Source organism: Cavia porcellus, unplaced genomic scaffold (assembly GCF_034190915.1).
Source record: "Cavia porcellus strain 051 isolate PalLab524CR breed Dunkin Hartley unplaced genomic scaffold, mCavPor4.1 scaffold_16, whole genome shotgun sequence".
Lineage (NCBI taxonomy): Eukaryota > Metazoa > Chordata > Mammalia > Rodentia > Caviidae > Cavia > Cavia porcellus.
In genome coordinates, this window is record NW_026947499.1 from 20,596,516 (window position 1) to 20,619,451 (window position 22,936).

Below are 22,936 nucleotides of genomic sequence, written 5' to 3' on the forward strand. Positions count from 1 at the left end.
AGGCCCTGGGGGAACAAGCACTCAGTAAATATTTGCTTAATTGAATTTGGCCAATGAGCTTCCTCCAGACAGGGTTGAGGGCAGCCGGATTAGATCCCCAAGACAGGAAAATCACTTGGGTAGAAAGGTGCAGGCAGTGGCTCAGCCATCTCCCCAAGCCAGGCAAATCTCAGCTACCAAGCAGATCCCTCCACCCTGAGGCTCAGACTCCAGGGAACCCCGGTTTTGCTTAGCACCGCCTTCCCATTCCCTCCTCTCAGTAACAGGAGCCCCGATTCTCGGCCTAGGTGGATTCTTGCCTTCGTCACCCAGACAGGCTCAGCACCGCGCTAAAAAAGCAGAGCTCCCCTAGGATAAACCGCAAGATACAGAGCCCCAGTCCTGAGGACCTCACACCCCTCCTCCAAAACCCCCCACCGCCTTTTAAGGGAAAAAATATTGAGCCGGAAACATATTACAATCCCAGCAGGTCGATACTCATCTCTTGCTCCACTCACTGCAAAGAGCAATGACCAAAAACTGCCAGCGGTCTGTTCCCGGGCCCAGGCCTCGGGGGCCCTCTCTTCCTTTTCGGCCGAGACCACACGCCGCCTCTCTGGCCACCCGGGGTCGCCTCCACCCTGCATCTTCAGGGAGCGACCCCGCCTCAGCGCCGCTCCCACAGGTCGCCGGGCTGGAGCTCCACACTAGCGGCGGGTCAGGGCAGGGCGCCTGGCGGCCCCGTGCGACATCCCCCGTGCCTTCTGCCCACCGCCCCCTCCTGCAGGATCCTCAGTCCCGCGCGCCTCTCTCCCCCGCACCTGCCCAGCTCGTGGCCGCCCCGTGCCCACCTTCCCAGGCACTCTGCCTTTGCTGCCCTCCACCCTGGCAGGGCATCCCTGCCATGGCGCCCCCACCCCAGATGGACGCCAAGTACAAAGGCCCGGGCGGGGCCCTGGTGGGGGTGGGGTGGACGCCTGGCCGCACCCCCGACCCTAGGGGTTCAGTAGCGCGCGCTCCAGCTGAGGGTCCGCTCACTCACCTCGCGGCCGCGGCACAGTGCATCTGCCGAGCTGCTCCGGGTGGGGCGGGGCGGCGAGCGCGGGACGGTAGCGCCCTCGTTCCGCACGACGCGGGCGGCGGCGCCCGCGCGGGGACGTGACCGGACCGCGGGCGGCGCACACACTCCGGCCGGCCTGGCTCCCTCCGCCCGCCCTCCGGAGCTGCCCGCCGCCCGCCCGTGGGTCCGCCCGCCCCACGCCGCTCCGCCGCCGGCAGGGGGCGGAGCCGCGAGCGCAGCACGTTGCCAGGCCAACCGCGGGCGGAGGAGGGGCTGCTGCATGCCCACCGGGCACCAGGCGCCTGGCACCGCCTCCCTGCCACTAACGCCGGCTCGTCGCCTATTGGGACGGAGCTGCTGATGGACGCGACGGAAATCCAATGGGTACAGACAGGGGTGGGTTCTAGGCTCGGCGCGCTCTGCAGTCCTGCACACGCTGCCCGCGCCAGCATCCAGAGAACTGTGCTGCTTGGAGGCACTGCCGTCCATCTGGTGAGGTTGCTTCTTGCAGCCAGTGCTATCGGCCCTCACAGCAGTGATGGCCCCGGCCCCTTCACCATTGTTGGTCCCAACTGGCCTTTTCCCAACCCGATTTGAGCTCAGATTGGTCCCTCAGCTCTGCAACCCAGTGACCTCTCCTATTCTGTTTGGAGTTAGTGGCACTTGCTTCTTTGGGCTGTAAAGATAGTCCTCTAGGACATGTGAAAGGCTTTTGTACATTTTAAGATTCACACTAGTGAGGTTTGTGCAGAATGGGAGGAGGCGTTATTCATCTCTGCTGCATTCATTCTCAGAGTGTTTTCAAGATCCTTGGCAATCCTGACTCACGGAAAGGTTGCCTTGGAAGGAAGAAGGACCTAGGAGCTGGCCCTCAGCCCAGAGAAGCAGGAGGAAGCCAGCTCAGTGAAGGCCAGCCCCTCATTGGCCATCTTTGGACCCTCGGCAAAATGCACCGTGTGCAAGCTGCCAAATTTCAGTTTCAAGGGGGCCCCATCTGTGGGCCTCAGTGCCAGGAGTACTTCACTTAAGTGCTTAAAAGACTGGGGCCAGAACATCAGTACATTAATGCTGTTGTCTTTTTGTTTTTAATTCTTGTAAATCGAAGCTGTGCATTTTAAAACATCTCTGGTAAAATGCAGGTGCTGTTCCAGCGAACACCTTACTTGTTACTTTATACTTTTATAGTCAGATTACCTGAATCACCCCATTCATTGAACAGAAGTTTTGGAACTGGTCTGTGTCAGAAGTTGATGGGTTTTCACTCCAGCCAAAGTCTGTGATTGGAAGGCAGTAGCAAAGGTTGGGCTCTGCCAGGTTGGTCCCACTGGCCCCAAGAAATCATCACATAATTTCCCTGGGATGTTTCCTCTACTGTGAAATGAAAACTATTGCACGACGTGTCCTAGGGTCACAGCTCACTTATGAAGGTACTGCCTAAACTTTTAGGGACAGGACAGATACCCATTATGGACATTACTGGGGCCAACCTACCTGTGGCATACTGCTCATTGGAAGTGGCACTTATGTAATTTGGTCAGTAGTTGAAGGGCTACTATGTGTGCATGACTGCTACACTACAAAGTTGTGTCAGGCCAGGCCCCTGCCCCATAGTACTGCATAGCGGTCAGCAGCTGTGAAACCTGGCTCAGCCTCATTCTCCTCATGTGTCAAAATGTCTCTTTTAGAGTAATTTTAAGGGTTAACATATGTGGGAAATGTGCACTAGCACATGATCAGAGGTGGGCAGAGGCAGTTTCTACTGTAGGATTGGGGTTAGTGGACAGCTTCTAAAGGGGCAAACCTAGATGCATCTGGCCCACGTTGCCAGATGAGGACACACAGTAACCTACTCCAGGGCAGGAAGAAGCAAGAATAAGATCACACTCTACAACATTCCAGTCATAAGAACAGCGGTTAACCCTTAGAGAGGTCCACTGGGGTTGACTGCTGCCTCCCTGACCTGACCCTGGTGATCACTTCAAAGTGAAAGGGATAGCTCACCTGGTGCCAAACTAATGATTGTATGTATTCATACAGCAATAATTTACTGATGGCCTCTTTCATACAGGGCATAGCTGTAAGGCATAGTTTTAGGATTCAAACTTGGCCCCTTCCTGTTAGACCTTTGTGCTAAAAGCAGAACAATAATCAGATATTGTATCACTTGAGGGTGTTTAAGGTGACCTCCTGGGGCTCTTGGCACCTATGGCAGGGGGAGAATTGAGTACTGGGCTAACTTCCTGAATGAAGAGATGCTTGGGCTGAGGCTATAGCTTGGTCTGAGACTTGGCTAGCGATGAGGTTTTGGAGAGAAGGGAGATTTAAGGTGGGGTGACACTAGACATGAAGGAGCTGGAGGCCAGGGGAAAACTGGGACAATTCCAGCGTGAGTATAGTCACATGTGGCCGGTGGGTCTTCCAGTAAGATTAGCGATGTTGACCTAAGAACCATTGATGAATTGTAACACTAGCCATTTAAATGAGAAGATAGACAAGTTTTTGTTTCACGATTTTTTATAATACGTATGGTTCCTACAAACAATGTGAGTTGTGCTATGGGACATAGTCAAATAGCAAAAGTATCAACTAGTCAACCCAGAAAAACATTTTTTAAAAAGTAAGTCAATCCTAGAGGCCTAGTTAAGCATAGGGCCACTGCACCTGTGAGATCACTGGGCATTAGGTGACAGTGTTGGGACAGTTAGCAGGATGCTCTGTTCTTTGAGGGGGAGGGACGAGTCAGAAAAAAGGTAGGGGAAAAGGAGGGATTCTTAGTGAGGGAGACGCGATAGACGCGATAGCATTTGCTAAGATGGAGGAGCAGGTGAAGATATGGGAACAATGGCCTAAAGCTGCCAGAAGAATGTCTTGAGGAAGAAAAAGAAGCAGTTAGCTGTGTATGTGTTACTGGGAGGCCAAGAGAGCTGAGGACACAGAAGCACACCCACAAGCAAAAATAAGCATACGTGGGTGGCAGTGTCTGGAGTCCAGGGCATGGTGCCAGACAAGGCTAAAGCTTGATAGGTGAGTCACTAGGAGGTGGACCCAGGTTGCCAGATGAGGGGATACATGGTCCCTATTCCAGGACAGGAAAGGGTAGAACTGGGACTAGAACCTGGGGCCGGCACTGCATCTTGAGTACTCACTGGCCAGAAGAATAGGACTAGAGACAACAGTTAGGGACCCGATGACGAAGCCATCAGGTATTTTTCTACAACTCAGCAGAGACAGGGTGAGATGGTGTCAACCTCTCTCCCAGGAAAGGAGCAAGCCTCAGTTGCAGGTGGCTCCATGCCTAGGGCATCCATTAACTTCAATCCTGGTGGAACTTTCTGACTCAACCACTAAGCCCATCCTGGCTTAAACAACAGTGAGGCCATTTTGGAGGTCCCTCTCCCCCAAACACACACGCTGCTCCCTCTACCTCTCTGCCCACTTACACTTTCTTCTGCCTCTGTGAAGCCTAGTATCCCTAGTCTGTCTTCCTATACTTCCAGAGCATCCAGGACCCTGAAATTCCTTCTCTACCCATGTGGCAACCTGTTCCATAGTGACCTGTGCCCAGCTGACTCTCCCACTAGTCCTCCTACCTCCCATTGTGCAGTGGGGCGATCTCATTCATATCTGGGCTGCTGACTGCTAAAGGCCTGTTCTGTATGGATGCTACCCTGTCTGGCTCCTCTCTGTGCCCTATCTGTATTGCCCTCCCTGCACTGATCCTCAGGCTCTGGCCACTGAGCTTCCCTGGTTTGCTTCCTTGGGGTCTGTGTGCCCGGCCCCTATTTGAACAAACCATGTGAATCTGGGTTAGATATAAATAGCCAGGCCCGCCACTTTCCTTTTAGCTGAAAAGCAAAGTGAACGAGCAGAAAGGCACACCCGGCACGCGTTTTATTTTTAATCTCCCTCTGTCTCAAAATGAACCCAGGGCCCAGTGATGAGTATTTCTACAAGCAGGAGCCCAAGCAGATGCCTGAGAAACAGAACTCAAGGAACCGAAGGCCTGGGTTTGCCTATATCTAATGTGTGACCTTGGGGGTCCAAGCTTCCTCTCTGGGTCTCAGTTTCCTTACCAAGGATGAGCAGAGTGATGGAGGTGGTCACCTCTAGCATTCTGATTTTTCTGACTGTAATTTCCTCTCTCGAGCTCCTTTTCTCTGCCTGTGTCCCTCCCATTTTTGACAGTGGCTCCTAGGAGCTTCAATAGCAGCATGTGCATCCCTGGAATTTTCTGGGAAGTTTAGATCCACGTGCAAGTGAGGCCATGATCAAGCCCCAGTCAGCTGATTCTCAGCTTTCATTGGTATTGTGCAACAGTCCACCAGCTAGACTCATTTCAGCCCTGAGCAAACCAGGATTAGAGAGGTTCCATGTGTCCAAGGATACACAGCTGGAAAAGGATACATTTCTAGGAGTTAAACCTAGAATGCTTTGGAAGTCTGTGGCTATTAAATTTTAAAAAGCAAAGCCCAAACCAGTTGTACCAACAGGAAATTGCTTTCCTGTATCTTGAATGCTCCAAAAAGCAATAGGGTAAAGCTAGCTACTCCATCTAAACACACCATGTGAGAAGCAGACCAGGAATTCTGGAAGCTACTACACATAAAGGAACATGGGAAAAGGAAAATAAGAGTCACTGAATACCCTGTCCTGCCTGCCACCTCTACACCCCAGGTACCTGCCATTTGATGTCCTCAGGGAGTAAGGAAGGGAGGCTAGGGTGATGTCTTCAAAGAGGGAATCCCTAGTGTTAATTGGCACTCAGAGACCTTTAGGCTAATTAACCTGTTTATTTATCTCTCTGGAGTAAATTAGAGGATTTAGCTGGGGAGGGTAGGAGAGAGGTATTTGCTGGTGGCCGCCTCCCCGGGGGCTGTAGATGGTTCACAGTAGGCAATGTGGGCTGCCAGAGAGGCCAAAGGGGGGGCTGGTCACAGTAGTGATGAGTGGCCTGCACATGACGGGGAAGGGCTGTGCTTTGTTCATCCTCATCTCCGTGACAAAGGAGGCCTGCTCTGCGATCCTGGTCTCTGCAGATGCTGCCTGTGCTGGGGATCTGGGTTCACACCCCTGCTAGTCACAATCAGACATTCCCCAGAAGAAGGGGAGGGTACAAGATGTGCTCATTTATGGCAAAGCCTTGTCTCATTGTGCTTTTCCTAGTACCTGTGCTACAGTTACGGCAAGAGGAACTCTCCTTCTTCTGAGGCCCCAGGTCCCTTTAAGTCGTGTGGATTCCTGTCACTTTTGGTTCAGGACACCACTCTTTTTGGGATAGATGACACCAACCTAAGTCTTCTACCTCTACCCTAGGTCTCTACCTCCCCCTCCATTTCTTGCTCTTCTCAGGGGCCAGCTGAACCAGTTTTGGGGCTCCAGTGGATTTGGACATGTTTTGCGTGGGAGGGCCTCTTCGATGGCTCCTTACCATTCTGGGCAAAGCAAGGGAGAAGAAAGTTCTCCTAGTGTGCCTGGGGCTGTGGGAGTGAGCTGCCAGGCTCTCCTAAGGGTGACTTCTGTCTCTCAGGCTCCTGGCTGCCTGTTTACGGCTGATGCTTCTAAGTACAGTGACAAAAGGCTGGCATGTTTTGGGCCTTAACTCTCTGCTCTAGCCCAGCTCCTGATATGACTGTACCCACCATCTCTGATGGCTGCTCAGGGCCCTTGCCAAGTTCTCCTGTCTACCACCACCCTACCCATCTAGGCCATCAGCATGGAGGGGAGTGGCTGCTTCCTTCCATCCCCAGTACCCTTTCTATGCTGCAGGGGCTCGGGGAATCATCAACAGTGGCCTGATTCCTTCACTGGTGTGGAAGCTGCCAAGGGAGGAAGAGGACATCCAGGAACTCATCCTGGACACACTGGCTCCCTGCCTGCAGGAAGATGCCACTGAAGCACTGGCCAGCCGAGCTGTGCCCTTCCTCAAGCAGAAGCTCCTTAGTGATAATGCGAACATCCGCAGCAAGGCTGCTCGGGTGCTCACTGCCATCAGGTGAGGCCCAGTCTATGCTGCACTGAGTGGCTGTCCTCTTGAGCTTCTGCAGAAGCCAAGATAAGACAATTGGGCTTTAATCTCAGCCAGGCCTGCACCAGAGTCTAAGGGCAACTACTCTGGGCTCCCTTTCCCATCTTGATGTGCCCCAGGGAAGAAAGGTGCTAGGATTCAAATGGACCTTCTCTGTTAGGGTGACCACTTTCCCACTGGCTTGAGGGCATCCTGATTCCCAGGAAATTCTTTCTTACTTTTCATCCTGGGCAAAGAACCAACTGACGGGTCACTTTTCTCTATGAGGAAGGAAGGCAGGAGAATACCAGTGATTATGATGATAGCCAGGAGTCTCTAAGTACTCACAATGTTCAGGCATTGTCTGTAAATTACATACATAGACAACTCTTTAGGGGAGGACATGTCTCGCTTTACAGGGGAAGAAAATCACTTGCTCAGAGTCATGTAAGATATGGCTTAGGAGCTAAGGAAGCATAGTTTTCTGACCCTGGTTCCCTTGTCTCCGAGGCTGAGTGTCTCACTCACCATACCCCTCCCCATAGCTATTGTTTTGGCTATGGCTACATCATCTTACTTGGGGCCTCTTTGCTTCCACAACTCCTGGATTTTCTTCCATTTGGGCTTCTCCCTAGAGGCCTAGGCCTCTATTTCTCTATGTGTGGTCCGACTCAGGCCAGTAGAGGACTTCTGGCCAATCATCTTTCAGGTCTTTAGGGCCAGGGAAGATATGTCTCATTTCTTTTTGAGTGATGGTTTAGGGAAAAGCTCCATTGTACCCTGGACTCGTGGTCTCACGTTCAGGGGCAGCATACAAACGTACCTTGGTGCCTATCCCAGCCATGGTCAGTCCTGGGCCACCAAGGGTAGTTTCAAAATAAATCCTTTCCTTTTGTGTCCTCCTCAGGTATTGGGGCTTACTTTTTCCTTCCCCCTTAATGGAGGCCTCAATTGTCCCCTTTCTGCCTCAGCATCCCTTTGGAGGGCAAGAACCAGGTAAAGCAGCATGATGTCATCCCCATCCTGGTGCATCTTCTGAAAGACCAAGAACCAGAAGTTCAGGCCAATGCTGCTGGAGCCCTGATGAATGCTGCAGTGACCACTGAAGGTAAGCTGAAGGTGGCCACCCTGGGATGCCTGCAGCTGGATGATTCCAAGCAGGAGGGGAAAATAGTCTCCTAGCATTCCAGCTGTTGTGGTGAGCTTTCCAAAGCTTCTTCTGCTTAGGGGTTTTAGTGTTAACCCTTCACCTCAAATCATCCAAGCTCCATCAAAATCTTCTTCTCAGCCTGTCATGGAAGTCCGAGGTTTTGAGGTTTGGTTCAAAGCTCAGCCCTCTCTCTTCTTCCTGGGCACAGGCTACTTGTGGCCTCTCATTGGTCATTTGTATTCACAGCAAGCTGTTCCCTGTGCCTGGGATTCTCACCTCTTACCCATTCCCTCTGTGAGCTATGAAGTGATTCTGAGATTGATTAATTTGTAATCCATGACTCTGTTATCCTGAGGTCTAGGCAAACCCTGCCCTTGACTTATGTTTCTTGATCATACTTATTTTTCTCACATTGGGGAGTGGGACAATAAGACTATAAAATTTTCTTTCCTCAGGCCCCCAGCTTTGGACTCCCAGTGAGTCAGGCTTTCATGTTGTCACCCAATCCTGGGCTGGGGGAACAGACCTTGGCTAGTCTCTACACCTGGCCATCTTGGGTATGGTGTGCTCTTCTGACTCTTAGACCTTCTGAAAGTTGTCCGACCTTTGTCAAAGGCCTATACTCAGCTGTGGTGTATATAGAATCCTGTGGTATGTACTTCTAGTTTGTTCCATGGAGAACTGTCTGTACCTTGGATTCACAATCAGTATGCCATAACAGTCCCCCAACACCATGCCCTACTGCTCCAAGACAAATTCTCTCAGAAACTCCATACTGGACCAGAATGGTAGAACTTTACATAGTCAGAGGAGAACAGAGGTTGAGGTCTTCTCAGGGTCTACAGCTCATCTTCCCACTGTGTAGTCAGGATGCTGACAGCAGGATGGAAGTAGAGGTGTCCCCTGTATATTCACCTGGGGGTGTCTTAGCTCAGACTTCCAGTGGGAACACTTGCAAGGCCAGGGAGCTTGTGGAGAATCAGTTAATAGCCAGAGACACAGAGCCCAGAAACGAGGGATGTGAAGCCACTTACATCCAGCAGGTACTCCAGCTGAGGATCTCTGGGCCCCTGGCACAGGCCAAGCCTTGGGCTGCACAGTGGGAATGCAGTGGCAGGAGAGGTAGAATGAAGAGTGACATGGAGAAGTGCAGCATTTGGGGGGACACACGATGGGGTCAAGTCTACCCTGGGAAGGACTTGTGGATTGACCCAAAGCATAGGCTAATTAGGAAGCTAGAGTGGGGAGACCTTCACAGCAAAGGACAGTCAGTGTTCACTAATAGCAGCACTTGGTGGCAAAAAGCCAAGGAGAGCGTCTCATACACAGTAAATGTCTGTTAGTGCCACGAGGGTAAGAGCAATGTGGTTGGTTTTGTTGCTGTTGTTTTTGCTGTGCTGAGAATTGAACCTAAAGTCTCACATAGACTAGGCAAATGCTCTGAGAGCTGAGCTAGACCTCTAGCCCCACTCTGTGTGTTTTTGTGCCAGGTGCAAAATAGTTGCTCAAGGAATGTTTGCTACACAATAATTGGCTTTCCATTTTTAAAAGGCCCGTTTGTGCTGCTTTGTGAGGACTAATTGCAGGTCAGGAACTAGAGGCATGTAATGAAGCCAGTTAGGGGGCTGGGAGGGTAGGGGGTTATGGGCCGGGCCTACTCCCTAGGCTGGTTTCAGTGGAAGAGTACAAGAGAGATTGAGTGAGAGAAGAGTGGGTTCATGGTCTCCTTTGAGACCACACAGGCAGGAGGGGAACAGGAGGGAGACTCCCTCAAATTGGCTGGCTAAGACGTCTGCTGTTGGTGACCTGCAGGGAAATATACGGCCCTGGATGCAGATGCCATTGAGCCTCTCCTGATGCTGCTGCATTCACCTGTGACCAAGGTACGCCTGAATGCTACCAAGGCCCTCACAATGCTGGCTGAGGCCCCTGAGGGCCGCAAGCGCCTGCAGACCCAAGTGGGTACCTTCCGTGTTCTAGAGTTAGATAACAACGTGACTGTCAGGCGGGCAGCCCAGATTGCCATCAAAGTAATTGAGTGGAAACCCTGAGCCCCTTAGCAGGCAAAACCTGATAATTCACCTCTATACCTGAATAAATAGGCTGAATTTCTTTATGTTGGGTCCCAATGTTCTTTCTGTTCTTGGAGCATGATTACATCTTTCTCTCCTGTCAAAGGGAAAACCCCATCACCAGAAGGACCAGGTCCCAGGCAGCACAGGGCTGAGCCCTCCAGGGACAAGGATTGTGGCAGGGAGATGGTTGGAAACTGGAACATAGCTGGGCTAGGCAACAGCTTGGGAAGCTTGAGTCATCAGCCTGTGGGGTGCAGCTGGGGATGACCCTGCTGAGCATTCCCATAAATGCCCCGTTCAGTCATGTCTCTTGTCTTCCTACTCTGGGAGACAGGAAGGAAGATGAAAGATATGGCCTGTTATGGACTCTTCCCACAGAGGGTGAGTCGGTCATAAGAGAATCCTTTCCAGCTGAATACTTATAAAGTCATAGGTTCAATTTCTCTGTTAAGGTCTTCCCTTTACACAGCTGCATTCCTCTTCAAACCAGGGATATTACGAAGTGTGTCCCTCTTGGGCCATCCGAAAGCCCACTGTGCCATCTCCTCTCTCCTCGGCTCTGTGAGCTTCAGAGTAGCCCATTCATGAGCTTGCTTCCCACCTGTGCCTCTACCTGTGATTTTACCTCCATGGAGAGACTGAGGCATGGGAATCAGGGTGGGGGAGTGGTTGGGAGAGCCACTTTATCTCCAAGCTATCCCTTCCTGATCTGACCAAGTGAAAGTTTCTCTAGTTTTGGGGGAGAAGCAGTGGTCCTGACCTCTTCTAGAGGAACTAGGATGGCAGAGTTCAGCTTCCAAGTTGGGCCCTTACTTTGGGGGCTGAGCTGGAGCCTTTACCTTTCCATAAGGGACTTTTTGAGGCTCCCTCTTTACCAACCAGGCAGAAGATGGGGAGCTGATTCTGGGAAGAGTTCTTAGAATAAATATTAGCAAAATCAGTGTCCCAAGTGAGCCTCTTACTATAGTCCTTTCAGCGAGCCTCAGGGACTCTCAGCTTTCTCAGAAGAAACATGGAAAAGTGTGTCTTTTATGGTTTGTGTCTAAATGTCCCCCCCCTCCAAGCCTTATGTGGTCATAGTGTTTTTTTTTTTTTGTCAGAGGTGGCTGAATTTAGAACATGTGATTGATTCATAGCACAATGCTGGGATTCAGGGTGCTAGGATTAAGGGTGCTAGGTTAGTCCACTGATTAGATTAGTACACCCTAATCCCAGTAGGCTGGGATTGCTGTTGATACTGTTGCTGCCAGATACTGCCATGTTGCCCCTCTACATGGGCTACCCTGCCTTATAGCCACCTGATTATGTACTGAAACCTCTAAAAACTGTGATCCAAATAAACCTTTCCCCTCTTAACTTTGGGTGTTGAGTATTTTGTCTCAGCAACAGGAGAAAAGTAACTAAGACAGTGTCCCAAGCAGGCCCCTTACCTGGAAGGGATTGGATGCTGGGCACAGATGGAATTTTCTCCTTCAGGAAAGCAGGTACTTCAGGGGCTCCATACACAGCCCAGTCCTGTCTTAGCCTATAGCAGGTTGGCTCTACTCCTGCCACAGGCTTCAGCCAAGGTCAGACATCCCTGCCACCAAGACCCTAGGTTCTTGGTTTTGGCTGTGAAATCCTCTTTTGCTACGTGACCAATGGTGCTGATGTTTCTCTGTTTTAGGGCCTTGCTTTTCTCATTGTGCCTGCAGTCTTATCTGCCTGGCTGTGGGCCTCACTTACCACCTTCCTACTTGGGTCATCTTCCTACTTGGGCCTGCCCCCTGCTCTGTCCTCCAAATCTGGGACTCTAGTCCCAGTCTCTCTTCTACATCTACCCTTACATGTCTCCAGGCAAGAATACCAGTCATTCTCAAGGCTAATACTACTCTGATTCTTGTATCAAAGAAATCACAATAAAACTACAGACCAATTTTCTTTATAATGAAAAAACTCAAAAAAAGATGAGAAAAGCAAATCCAAAGCATTATATACCAAAGCCAACTGGGATTTAAATGTCTCAGGAATATAAGATTAGCTTTATGAAAATTAATGTATATAAATAGAAGAAGGAACAAAAGTCAGAACAAGCATTCCACAAAATCCATTCCCCTGTGGCTGGTCGCATTTGATACATGACACTGAGAGAGCGTTTTCGATGGCTTAAATGTTGACCCCATATTCTTGGGGAGGAAACACTTCATGTCTTTCTTGATTGAAAGTCTGGGAAAGGCAGTAGCCTTGGTGCCCTCCAGACAGCCCAGACTTGAGCTGATTCAGGCAAAATAGACGTGGCCGAGCACCACGAGTGTGATCAGGATGGTCCCACTGGCACTGATCACCCTCTTCATGGAGGAATTTTCCAACATACCACCCCTCTTTGTATGTTCCACCTTCTCCTTGGTTGCCTTTCTCTTCCCAGATAGCTCTCCTTGATCCAGGACGACTGAATCTTCTGATATGTCATGTTGCTCCACGTCTTCCTCACCTTCCAAAGCGTCACTATATTTCCTCTTCCTAGTTGCCTCCACCTTCTCCTCAGTTGCATTTATCTCTTTGGAGGCCTTTTTAGGGGTCACCGTGGATTTCAGCTGTGGCTCCAGGCCAAAATAGAGTTGGAGGGCCTCCCAGAAGTAGCTTTGGGAATGCCGGAACATAGCTAGAACAGAGGGAATGGGCAAAGGTAAGAAGGCATGTAGATCATGATACAAGAGGGAGATGCTTGTAGAAACTCATTTCTCAGAACTTCTTTAGTGTGAAGTCCAACAGATTCACTTATAGTATGAAAAAAGCCTTGAGCCTGGACATAGAATGCCTACAGTCATATTTGGAGACATGGATTAAAATAGAGGGTAGGATGAGGGACCTGGGATATGTTGTAGGGGTGGAGTGTGGCTGCAGAGCTCTCAACTGTGCCCAGATCCCCTTGTTTGCATACCTGAGTGGCATGGGAGCTCTGCCTCCTCATGTACCCCACATTATGCTGCAACAATGTCCTTTCCTGTTTCTGTAGGTCTAGAGCAGCAGTTGCTGCTCATTCAAATGCCCTCCCACTAAGTACTACTTCCTAGAGGGAGGAGGAAGTCCCACAAGTCCTGGAAATAGATTTTGCTCTCTTTGGCAATTTCTGAGTGTCTTTTCCAAGCAGTTGTCCATCTCCATGCTTGGCTCCATAGGACGCTTGAAGTTCTAGTGTTGTGTGTGTGTGTGTGTGTGTGTGTGTGTGTGTGTGTGTGGGAAGTTTAGGAATTACAGGAAAGCTGCCATACATTTTTCTAGGCTAAACTAATGGGAACTCCTATGTGTGGAGCTTGAGTATTACTCCAGTGTCTGGGCCGCTGATGCTGGCCTGCCCCTTGGGGCCTGTGCACGTTTGGGTCAGCACCACGGTCAGCGCCAGCACACTAGTTTGGGCCCAGCACTGCCTGGAAGTGACCTCTGAGCCACTCCTGGGAATGAATAGATCACGGATGGCAAGACAACCCTGTTTCATTCTCAGTGCACTTCCAGCAGTGTGAACTCTGATGTTTTCTGTCTCATCTCATTGGAAAGCCTCCAAGCTAGTGTCTCCTAAGCTCCTGTCCTTGTAGCTGAGGCTTGGATGACCCATCAGTCCAGTTGTATAGCTGTCACCCAAAACAGCCAAGGCTGTATGACAGACAGTTAACTGGTTCCAGGCTGAGAGCTCAGACGTTAGAATGAGACTTCCAGTGTTCAAATCCCAGCTCAACCAATGACTGGTTATCTATGGGACAGGCACAAGTTACCTGATTGCTAAATAACTTAGTTTCCCCAGCTCTAAAATGGGGATAGTAACTATCCACATCACATGTAATTTTGGCAGCACCTGGCACATTATAGGCACTTGGGCCAATTTACATCTTGGTAGAGGAGAAGCAGAAGCAAGGGTTTGTGCCCAGGAAAGGCTATTCATCATTCCACACAGAAGTCCACAGGACCCTTCCCAGGCAGATGCCCGTCTCCTGCAGGTATGGAAAAACCTCAGGCCCTCTCTGGGCTCTGAACTCACCTGGAAAGAGTAGAAAGGGGAAAACCCTGTCTTCTCTACAACCAGGCCCGCCCCCTCCCTCCCCCAAACTCATAGCTTCTTCACTACTCTGTGCCTCAGACTCAGGACTAATCTCATTATGTCCTTTATCCCTGATTGCATCAGGGGTTGCAAGAAGCTCAGGTCATCCTACCTCCTATGTCCTAGAACCTTTCTTTTCTGACCCTATTTGTTAAAACCCTTTCTCTGACCCTCTGGAGGCTCCAGGGACATTCTCCTTTCTTACTTGGACGCAACCTATTTGTCTTGCAGATCTGCTTCTAGGGTACCCTCTTTACCTGCCCCTGTAGCCCCGCTGAAGTGGGCCATCTCCTACATGCTTTCAAGGAGCCTCTGGTTTTGAACTCCTACACTGCAGTCTGCTCCCCTACATGCCACCAGATTGTTGTGCTGGAGGCATAACATGGTCTGTATGTGGTTAAAGTTCTTAGGCCAAGTTTTCATCCATCCTTGTTTGCCTCAGTGGATACCCTGCCCTTTGAAATGCTGCCAGAACATTGAACACTCCTGACTTTACATACCCTTGCTGGCTTCTCCTCATCACCTGGGTACCCCCCAATTCAAGCCTGAATTCTCTATCTCTTCCCTCCACCTCCAGCAGCAACTCACTCAGTGCCTCTGCTGCCCTCTCCCGCATCTCTCCTGGACTTCAGCCTGCTCACCATGGCCTCACAGCTTTGAAATGCCCAAATCACCCCCAGGAGGCATCTTAAAGAAAATGAAATCCCAAGGTTTTGCCTTAAAATATTTCTGAGTGTGAGAATAATGGGGCAGAGAAGTTCTGGGCCATCTGCACAGGCCACCAACCACCCAAGAGCATGCCTCACGGGGTCACTCCCCAGGGCTGAATCTCCCTTCTCACTTGGTGTGGCTGGGAATCTGGGGAGTCTCTTCCACGTTCTGTCCTGGTCCAGGTCTACCCGCTCATCTTGGCTCTTTCGTAAGCTCCAGCAGAGCCTGTGGAGCTGTGATGGTGGAAGCATAGAGAGAGAGAGGAGGGCATGTCACCATGAAACCCTGTTATGTAGCCATAAAGAACATGGCCCACTGCTGGGACCAGGGTCTTGATGGCCTAAAATAGATCTGGTTTTTAGGTTAACAAAAAACAGGAGAAAGATGGGATAGGGAGTCACAGGAACCAGGACTCCTGAGTTTTAGTTCTAGACACCATGTGGTCATGTGACCTTGGCAAGTGTGTCACAACCTATATGGGCTTAATGTAAAGCAGGGTTTGGAGACAATGAATTCAGGGCTCCTTCCCATTAGGAAGGCCCAGGAACCCTGAGTTCATTGTCTCCAAACCCCTGCTTCAGAGTGGGAAAAGATGCCCATCACTGTGGGTTTACTTCTGGCAGGGTGTGTGTGTGTGTGTGTGTGTGTGTGTGTGTGCGTGCACATGCATGGATATAAAGCCCTCTCATCTGAATAAGCAGGATATGGGAGACCTGTGCTGTCATTCTAGAAACCTTGCTGAAGAGGAACTATAGTTGGGGCCAATTCCTTAAGTTTAATAGGGCATTTGCACATGCCAAAACAGGGACATTCTCTTTCTTTTCCAGCCTCTATATTTTGTTCCTAAAAACATGTGTGAAACTTTAGGAAGTCAACAAACTCAGTAAACTGTTGCCTTTCTGAAGGGAGGGTTAAGGTAGTAAATGCACATCTAAGTATTTTCCATCAAGTCCAAGTCTCTCCTGGGATATATACAGCCTTGGAACAGGCATAGATGAAATCTCTGCCCTATGTGCTTTTTTGCTAACAGCAAGATATGTGCCTCCTAGACAGTAGCTTTCCCAGCTGTCCAGTTCAGGGCCAAGTCCCACCTGAGTCAGACCAAAATGTTGGGCTACAATTCTGTTGTGTCGATGACAGTGACTTGGCTTAAGCTTTAACTGCTTCCTGATGGTGCCATATGTGCACATTTTCCCTTCCAAGAACACTACCAGCCTCCTATAGATAAGGTTGCTACATGCACTGGAAGGGCATCTATGGGCTTCTGTGCTTGGATGAGGTGGGAGCAGAGTTCTATTCCCCTGGCTGTGGTGAGCAGAGGCAACATGTTTGGAGGGCCCAGGCCTATAGCTGGCATGTTGTCACTAATTCCAGATGCTACTTTGTCTCTTAGCTCTATCCCCTGCAGACAGCTATGTTGTCTTCTTTGGGGCAATAGTATGCACCTAAGCATCTGGGAGATACCCAGGACATACTTGGCTGGTGGAGGAGAAGACACAAATACAGAGTTGAGGTTATTAGAGCAACAGAAAAAACATTGACAATCTGATGAGTACCATCAGCAGCAGGAAGTTTAAAAGTCAGTCATCTCCAGCATCTCAAGGTAAGAGGAGCAGAGGAGTCTCCTGTGCTATGTCACTGATGCAAGCTTGCATCAGTGACCCCTTTGCAATGGAGTGTGAGCATCTGGCTCTTCATCCCATTTGTCCTGTTCATCTCCCAACTGGGCTGTGCATGCAAGAGAAGCATGCATCAAATGGAAAACAGCGAGCAGAAGAAATGGTCAAAGTGGAACTGGGGTACCCTGAGGTTTTCAGACTTCTAAATTTACCTGTCCTAGTGACTCAGCTTTTGATGAAGGAATACTAGCTTTTGTCCAGACTCCAGGACAAAACTGTAAGAAAGGCACTAGGTCTTACATATTCATTATCTTCTATCCAATTTTGAAACTCCAGATCTTGTGATAGATGATGGATGGACACCCTGTTGCTTTTTATTTCCTATTGCTTTCTGGACCAAGTTCCTGGCCTGCCAAGGTGTAAATCAGGTGACATGGTGGAGCCAACATGAACTTACAGCCACATCAGGGTCCCAGGCCTGCCACTTATTAACTTTGTTTTCCTGGACAAGTTATTTAACTTCCATGAGCTTTGATGTTTTAATAAATATCTAGAACAGGTGACTGACATCTCTCTCTTAGGATACAGGAAGTGTTTTTTGAGAAGGCTATGAAGCATCATGTGGCTCCTGCTGTGGGGCCATCAATGATCCCATTCTTTCCCACTTCCCAGGGGCTTCATGTCCTACCAATGGGAAGTAGCTGTGACTGCTCTGATTACTCTAATTCATACTGAGGTTAGTGAACTTACTCCTTTCATGGAAAATTCGCATTTTATAAGCTGAATTCTTAATCTAATTTGTGGGTCCTGAAGAACATTCAGTGGGTTTTTTTTTGTTTGTTTTTGTTTTTTTTTTCACTGCTAGGGATCAAACCCAAGGCCTCCCATTTGCTAGGCAGTGATCTACCACTGTGCTACACCCCCATTCTCTGGTGTTGGTTTTTAAAGCAAGGTCCTTCTGTTATTAATTGCTTATTTTTGACCCATCCCAGCCTCCAGCCTTCTCATTTCCAAAGAGAATGCAGGAAGCCAGTCACTTTTCTTGTATCTGCTGCTCCCTGGGACCTGGGGGTTGAGCCCAGAGCATTCTAATGGCAGCACTTACATGTATTTCTGGAATTGGGTGTCTGAAGAAGGAGATCACCAGCATGCTGATAAGACTGACCACGAGGAGGGGCATGCTAAAATAGAGGTAGCGTATGCTGCAAAAGGGCTGAGGACACTTTTGGTCCTCACAGGTCCTGTGTCCGTAGATAAGTTCGGGCAGCATTCGACAGAAGCCAATCATAATCCCAAAAGACAGCCCCCAGAAGGCACCCTGCCAAAGAAGGAACCCAAAAGTCATTTGGGAGGAAGAGGGGTAATGACATAAACTAGCTTTATTATCATTTTCTGGACTTGCCAGGTTCTAAAGTTAAACTAGTTTTAACAATGTCTTGCAGAGATAAGGTGAGTGAGGACACAACAGATCCACTGGCACTCTCTCTTAGGTCAATCAGAGAACTTTAGTAAAGTTTACACTTTACTGTGATACCATGAGTAGGCATCTCAATTTAAAGGTGCCCAATAAGAGTGCTGCTATTGCCATTTCTCTAAGTGGCACCTCTCTGGTTGCCAGGTTAAGCCCCAGGAGCCATCTCTTGCTCTTTTCTTTCCATCCTGCCCTACCACCAGTCCCTCAGCACACACTGTTGGCTTTACTTCCAAAATACACCCCGAATGTAACTCCTTGCCATCATTGCTAGGCTTCGACATGAACCCTCCTGTACCATCTCTTCTCACAAAAGTGGGCTCCTCACTTTGTCTTCTTACAAGTGGTCTTATAAAAGCCAGAATGGTCTCTCAGAGATTACACTAAAAAATGTCATACTACTGCTTAGAGTCTTCACTGGCTTCTCAACAACCACAAAGAAAGTAAGACTTCAATGGCGTACCACAGTTGACCTCACCGGGCTCTGCTACTTCCCCCTTGGTCATTCCACTGCAGCCATCAAAACCTTCCTGCCTGTTTTGCTCTTGTCTTGGGGTTTTGCACTTGCTCTTCTCTCTGCTTGGGTGTCTCCTGTATGTTTACCATTTTTGGTTTTTTCTTTGGATTTCAGATTCAAGGTCACTTGCTTAAGAGAGATCTTCCACTACCTTACCTAATGTCCTTGTTGGTTCCCCATTACCCCTCACTTCTAGCCTACCCTGTCAGCTCCATCATCTTTTTAAGTCTTAGATAGCATTTTGTCACTATTTGAAATTGTTATTTGCCCATTGGGCATTATCTGACTCCTTCAAATAGCCTGTGTACCCCATGAAAGTAAGGCCTTAGTTTTTGATTGGAGGCTGCATCTGCAGCCTGAATCAGAACTGAATAGATGTGGAGAGAGAGAGAGAGAGAGAGAGAGAGAGAGAGAGAGAGAGAGAGAGACAGAGACAGAGACAGAGACAGAGATTGGGTGGGAGGAGAAGGGAGAAAGGGAAAGAAAAGCTGAGATTCTAAGATACTGAATGTGGGTGAGTACTGTGGGGAAAGATCTAAACCAAAAGTCAGGTGGAGGTTCCACAAGAACCAATTCCTGAAGCAAAGGGACAGAAGCCAGAGCACGGCATCTAAAACATGACAAGAGAGAGGGCCTGTAAAAGTGCATTAAGTTGAGGGAACATAAAACATGCCTGAAACTTAGGATCTGGGGTAGCAAGCCAGCTCCAGTCAGATCCTCTCATTTCTCTTCGGTAATACACTCATCACCCTGACTACCTGCCTCTTTTCTTACTCAGGCCCTTCCCACGAGAGCAAACAGAAGGAGCTCTAGGGCCCAAAGCGACTGCCCCCTCCCAATATTCTTGCTAATAGTTGAGCACTGGTGAGCTGGTTGGAACAGGAAGTATTGGCTGGTGGTCTAGAGGACTGAATACCTGAGATGAACGTGAGACCAAGTATTCATTAGAAATAGATTTTCCTGGGAAAGCAAATAGTTCATGCAAATGAAGGAAGGCCAGAAGATGCAGAGGGCAGTTCAGTAGCCAGCGCTGCATGTTGTTTGGAGTGGGTGGGATAGACCCACGGGTGCATGGAGGACAAGGCCTGAGCAGTAGGCGGGGCCAGATCAGAAGGGTCCTCAAATGCTCTGCTTAGGAATTTGTGCAAGGCCCATTTCTTCAGTGCCAGGAAATAAGAAAGTTTAAGATATGACTCAAAAATTTAAAAAAATCATAAAAGAGAATATGTTTGGGCAAACTATACTTTCAAAGTGTTATTGACAAAATGACCAAACCATTCATGGGGATCTTTATTTGGTCTTAAGTATGGCCCAAAGAAATGGTTCCAATAATTATACAGGTAATACAAAGAACATGCAAGAAACCCACCACTCTATCCCCTGGTGAGTGTGGGATTTCTGAGGATGACGCATTCACGCACAGAGGCAACAGAAGAATATTTTCCTACAGCTAAATATGTGGGAGGGAGAATCATTCACAGTTTCTCATCACCACCTCCAGACATGTAAGGTGATCAGGCTTGCGTGGCATGGCTGAAAATGGATTTCATTATAAAAAAAGGAAAGCAAATGAGAGATCTACCTTTTCTCCTAAGAACCAAATCTTCCCAGGAAGACATGATATCTCAAAAATCAAAAATGTCATGGAGGGCCAGGGATTTGGCTTAGTGGTATAAGCACCTGCCTGACAAGCGTGAGGTCATGAGTTTGATCCCTAGTATCGAAAAAAAAAAAAAAAAGATGTCATGCTATGAATTCGTTAGTACAAAAGAAACCTCACAGGGCAACTCTTATAAAGATCTCTGCAGTATGGAGGCAACCCATTTCCATGCCCAACACCTACCTCCTCATTGACTCTCTTGGAAAACACAGCCAGTATGAAGAGAGCAGTGATGGGTGGTGTCAGGCAACTCCTTGTCATCAGCATGTATTCAAATAATTTTTCACTGTAAGCTGTTTCTGTAATAGGGATCCAAATAATGGCGGTAGCAAGTAAGCTTATAATAAAAAACCTGTAAATTACACCAAAAGCAGTGAAAACTTGATGAGATTTCTCCCTGGCAGTAAAATAGCTAAAAACTATAAACTGTTAATGCAAGTATTTCTTAGTTTGCTTGTTTTGCAGTGCCAGGAATAAATCCCAGGACATTACCACACTAGGCAAGTGCTGTGCTAGAGAACTACACCATGGGGCCTATTTCTCATTTTAAATCCAGCTGCCCATTGATAATTATGGGGGCAAAGGAGACAGTCCTGTCCATAAGCAAATGGATGTCACAGGGCTAAAAACCCTTTAACTTCTGAATAAATAACCAAGTGTCTGCTTATTACTATAACATGTATTTTTTTTAATCATCTTTGGAGAGTATGACCAAGTTGAGAAGGGCAATATGCCTTAAATATATATAATACATGGCAAATATTAGTTTCTTGAGGAGTAACACATTTTTAAAAAATTTCAAGTACTAATACTAGGGCTCATGATTTTAAAGATTTCAACAAGTTCTGACACTTTATGTAACATTAATAAATATGATTCATTCCAGGTTGCAAAAGTGGCTAACATTAGAAAAAAATCAATCAACGGAACACACAAAATTAGACATTGAAGCAGAAAAAACAAACCCCAGTTATATCTTAACTGATGCAACAAAGCATTTAACAAAATCAAACACTTTTTCACAATGAAAAACGAAAAAAGCAATGCAGGGAGTGGAAGGAAACTACCTCAACATGATCAAGGCCATTTATGAAAAGCCCCAAACCAGTATTATACTAAATAGTGTAAGATTGAAAGCTTTCCCCCTGAAACCTCCAAAAAGAAATTGATAGAGGATATAAATGTTCATTATTTTTTCTAAGTAAATGACTTTATTATTATTATTATTGTTATTACGACTATTACTACTACATACTGGGAATTGAACCCTGGCCCTTGGTGCTGACCTATATTCAAAGTTTCTTTTGTTTTTTTTGTTTTGAGAGAATTTCACCAAGTTGCTAAGTTTCTCAGGCTGGGATCAAATATTTGGTCCTCTTTGCTCAGTGTCTCAGAGCACTGAGATTATAAGCATATATCAAACTCAGCTAAATGAATGATTTAAAATGTAGATCTCTGTAAAATTATACCACGTGAAGAGTCAATTCAAAGATGAATAAATACTAAGGGCTTACAATTATAATTTTTGAGACAATTAGTATAAGCTAGAAAGGACTTCCTCAATGATAGTAAAAGAGGAGTCAAAGAAGTGAATTTGACTCCAGCGACGATAGAGTAAATGGCCAACACCGAACCAACCTTCCTACAGGCGATAATGATGAACTCTTAGTCACATATAAAAATAACCTGAAGACACTGCAGAGCCCCCAAAACAAGGCAGAAATTGGAGGTGATTGCAAGAAAGGAACTGTGCTAGGTGAGACAGTTACACAGCATTTTTCTCCGGGGACACCTTTGTCTTCACAGTGTGGGCTGGCAAGCATACTCACTGAGTTCAAGTGCTAGATACGAGTGCCTTGGGGATTCAGAGTGCTTGAAAATTTGGGAGAAAAATTTTAGAAAAGAGAGCTTCACAAAGCAAGGGAGTCCCAATCTGCCCATCAATGTCCCTTGAGTCCTTGGCTTATCCCTGAATTATGTATGTGTAGGAGAATGTTTAGAGTCTACCAATAAGCAACTGTTAGAAGGCAGAACAAGCCAAGCAAAGATTTCAGTTGCTACTTACAGCATGGGAGACAGAAATTAACTTGGAATCCTATGAAGTCATAAGGACTCTGTAACCTCAGGCTGTTAGTCGAAATCACAGACAGTTTGGAATAGTATATATCTCAAGGCTAAGAATTTGTGCTAAGACTAACAGCACAAAACAACCCACCCTGACAATACATAAAATAATTAACCTTTAGAAATTTAAGATTATTAGCTAGTAACTTACCTGAATATTAGGACAAAAGCCAGTACTCTTCAAACTCCCTACAATTATTGCCCAAAATATTTAATATACATTAAATTTACTAGGCCTGTGAGGAAAAAGAATATGGAGCCATAGACAAGAAAAAAAAAAAAGCAATTTACCAGCCTTGGTAGCCCATGCCTATAGTACCAGCATTCTGGTAGGCTGAGGTAGGAGGATCACAAATTTAAATCCAGCCTCAGCAACTTAGTGACTTAGTAAGAACCTGTTTGAAGGGGTGGGTAGAGGGTTGGCTGGGGATTGTAGCTCAGCAGGAAGGCCCTGTGTTCAATTCTCAATACTGAAAAAGAAAAGAAAAAAAAAA

General features: G+C 47.8%; 3 protein-coding genes across 8 annotated transcripts in view; 1 reads left to right on the plus strand and 2 right to left on the minus strand.

The window, feature by feature from the left end:
* Gnaz (G protein subunit alpha z) overlaps positions 1-1,230 on the minus strand; it is a 55,108-nt gene extending 53,878 nt beyond the window's left edge. The window contains exon 1 of one of the 2 annotated variants that reach the window (XM_063225869.1): positions 1,022-1,230. The gene's annotated coding sequence lies outside the window, so the exon portion shown is untranslated. Of the gene's footprint in view, positions 1-497; positions 635-1,021 lie in introns of those variants that run through there. The other variant, XM_063225870.1, reaches the window with a different exon arrangement.
* Rsph14 (radial spoke head 14 homolog) overlaps positions 1-10,309 on the plus strand; it is an 84,409-nt gene extending 74,100 nt beyond the window's left edge. For all 4 annotated transcript variants that reach the window (XM_063225873.1, XM_003478037.4, XM_063225871.1 and 1 more), the window contains 3 exons: positions 6,806-7,031; positions 8,015-8,151; positions 10,006-10,309. In XM_063225873.1, the coding sequence (XP_063081943.1) occupies positions 6,806-7,031; positions 8,015-8,151; positions 10,006-10,244 (602 nt within the window). In that variant the 3' untranslated portion in view covers positions 10,245-10,309. The remainder of the gene's footprint in view (positions 1-6,805; positions 7,032-8,014; positions 8,152-10,005) is intronic.
* Positions 10,310-12,185: 1,876 nt separating this feature from the next.
* LOC100719270 (sodium/glucose cotransporter 1-like) overlaps positions 12,186-22,936 on the minus strand; it is a 77,422-nt gene continuing 66,671 nt past the window's right edge. For both annotated transcript variants that reach the window (XM_063225878.1, XM_063225879.1), the window contains 4 exons: positions 20,502-20,670; positions 17,776-17,988; positions 15,182-15,284; positions 12,186-12,909 (listed from right to left, as the gene is read on the minus strand). In XM_063225878.1, coding sequence (XP_063081948.1) covers positions 12,527-12,909; positions 15,182-15,284; positions 17,776-17,988; positions 20,502-20,670 — 868 coding nt within the window. In that variant the 3' untranslated portion in view covers positions 12,186-12,526. The remainder of the gene's footprint in view (positions 12,910-15,181; positions 15,285-17,775; positions 17,989-20,501; positions 20,671-22,936) is intronic.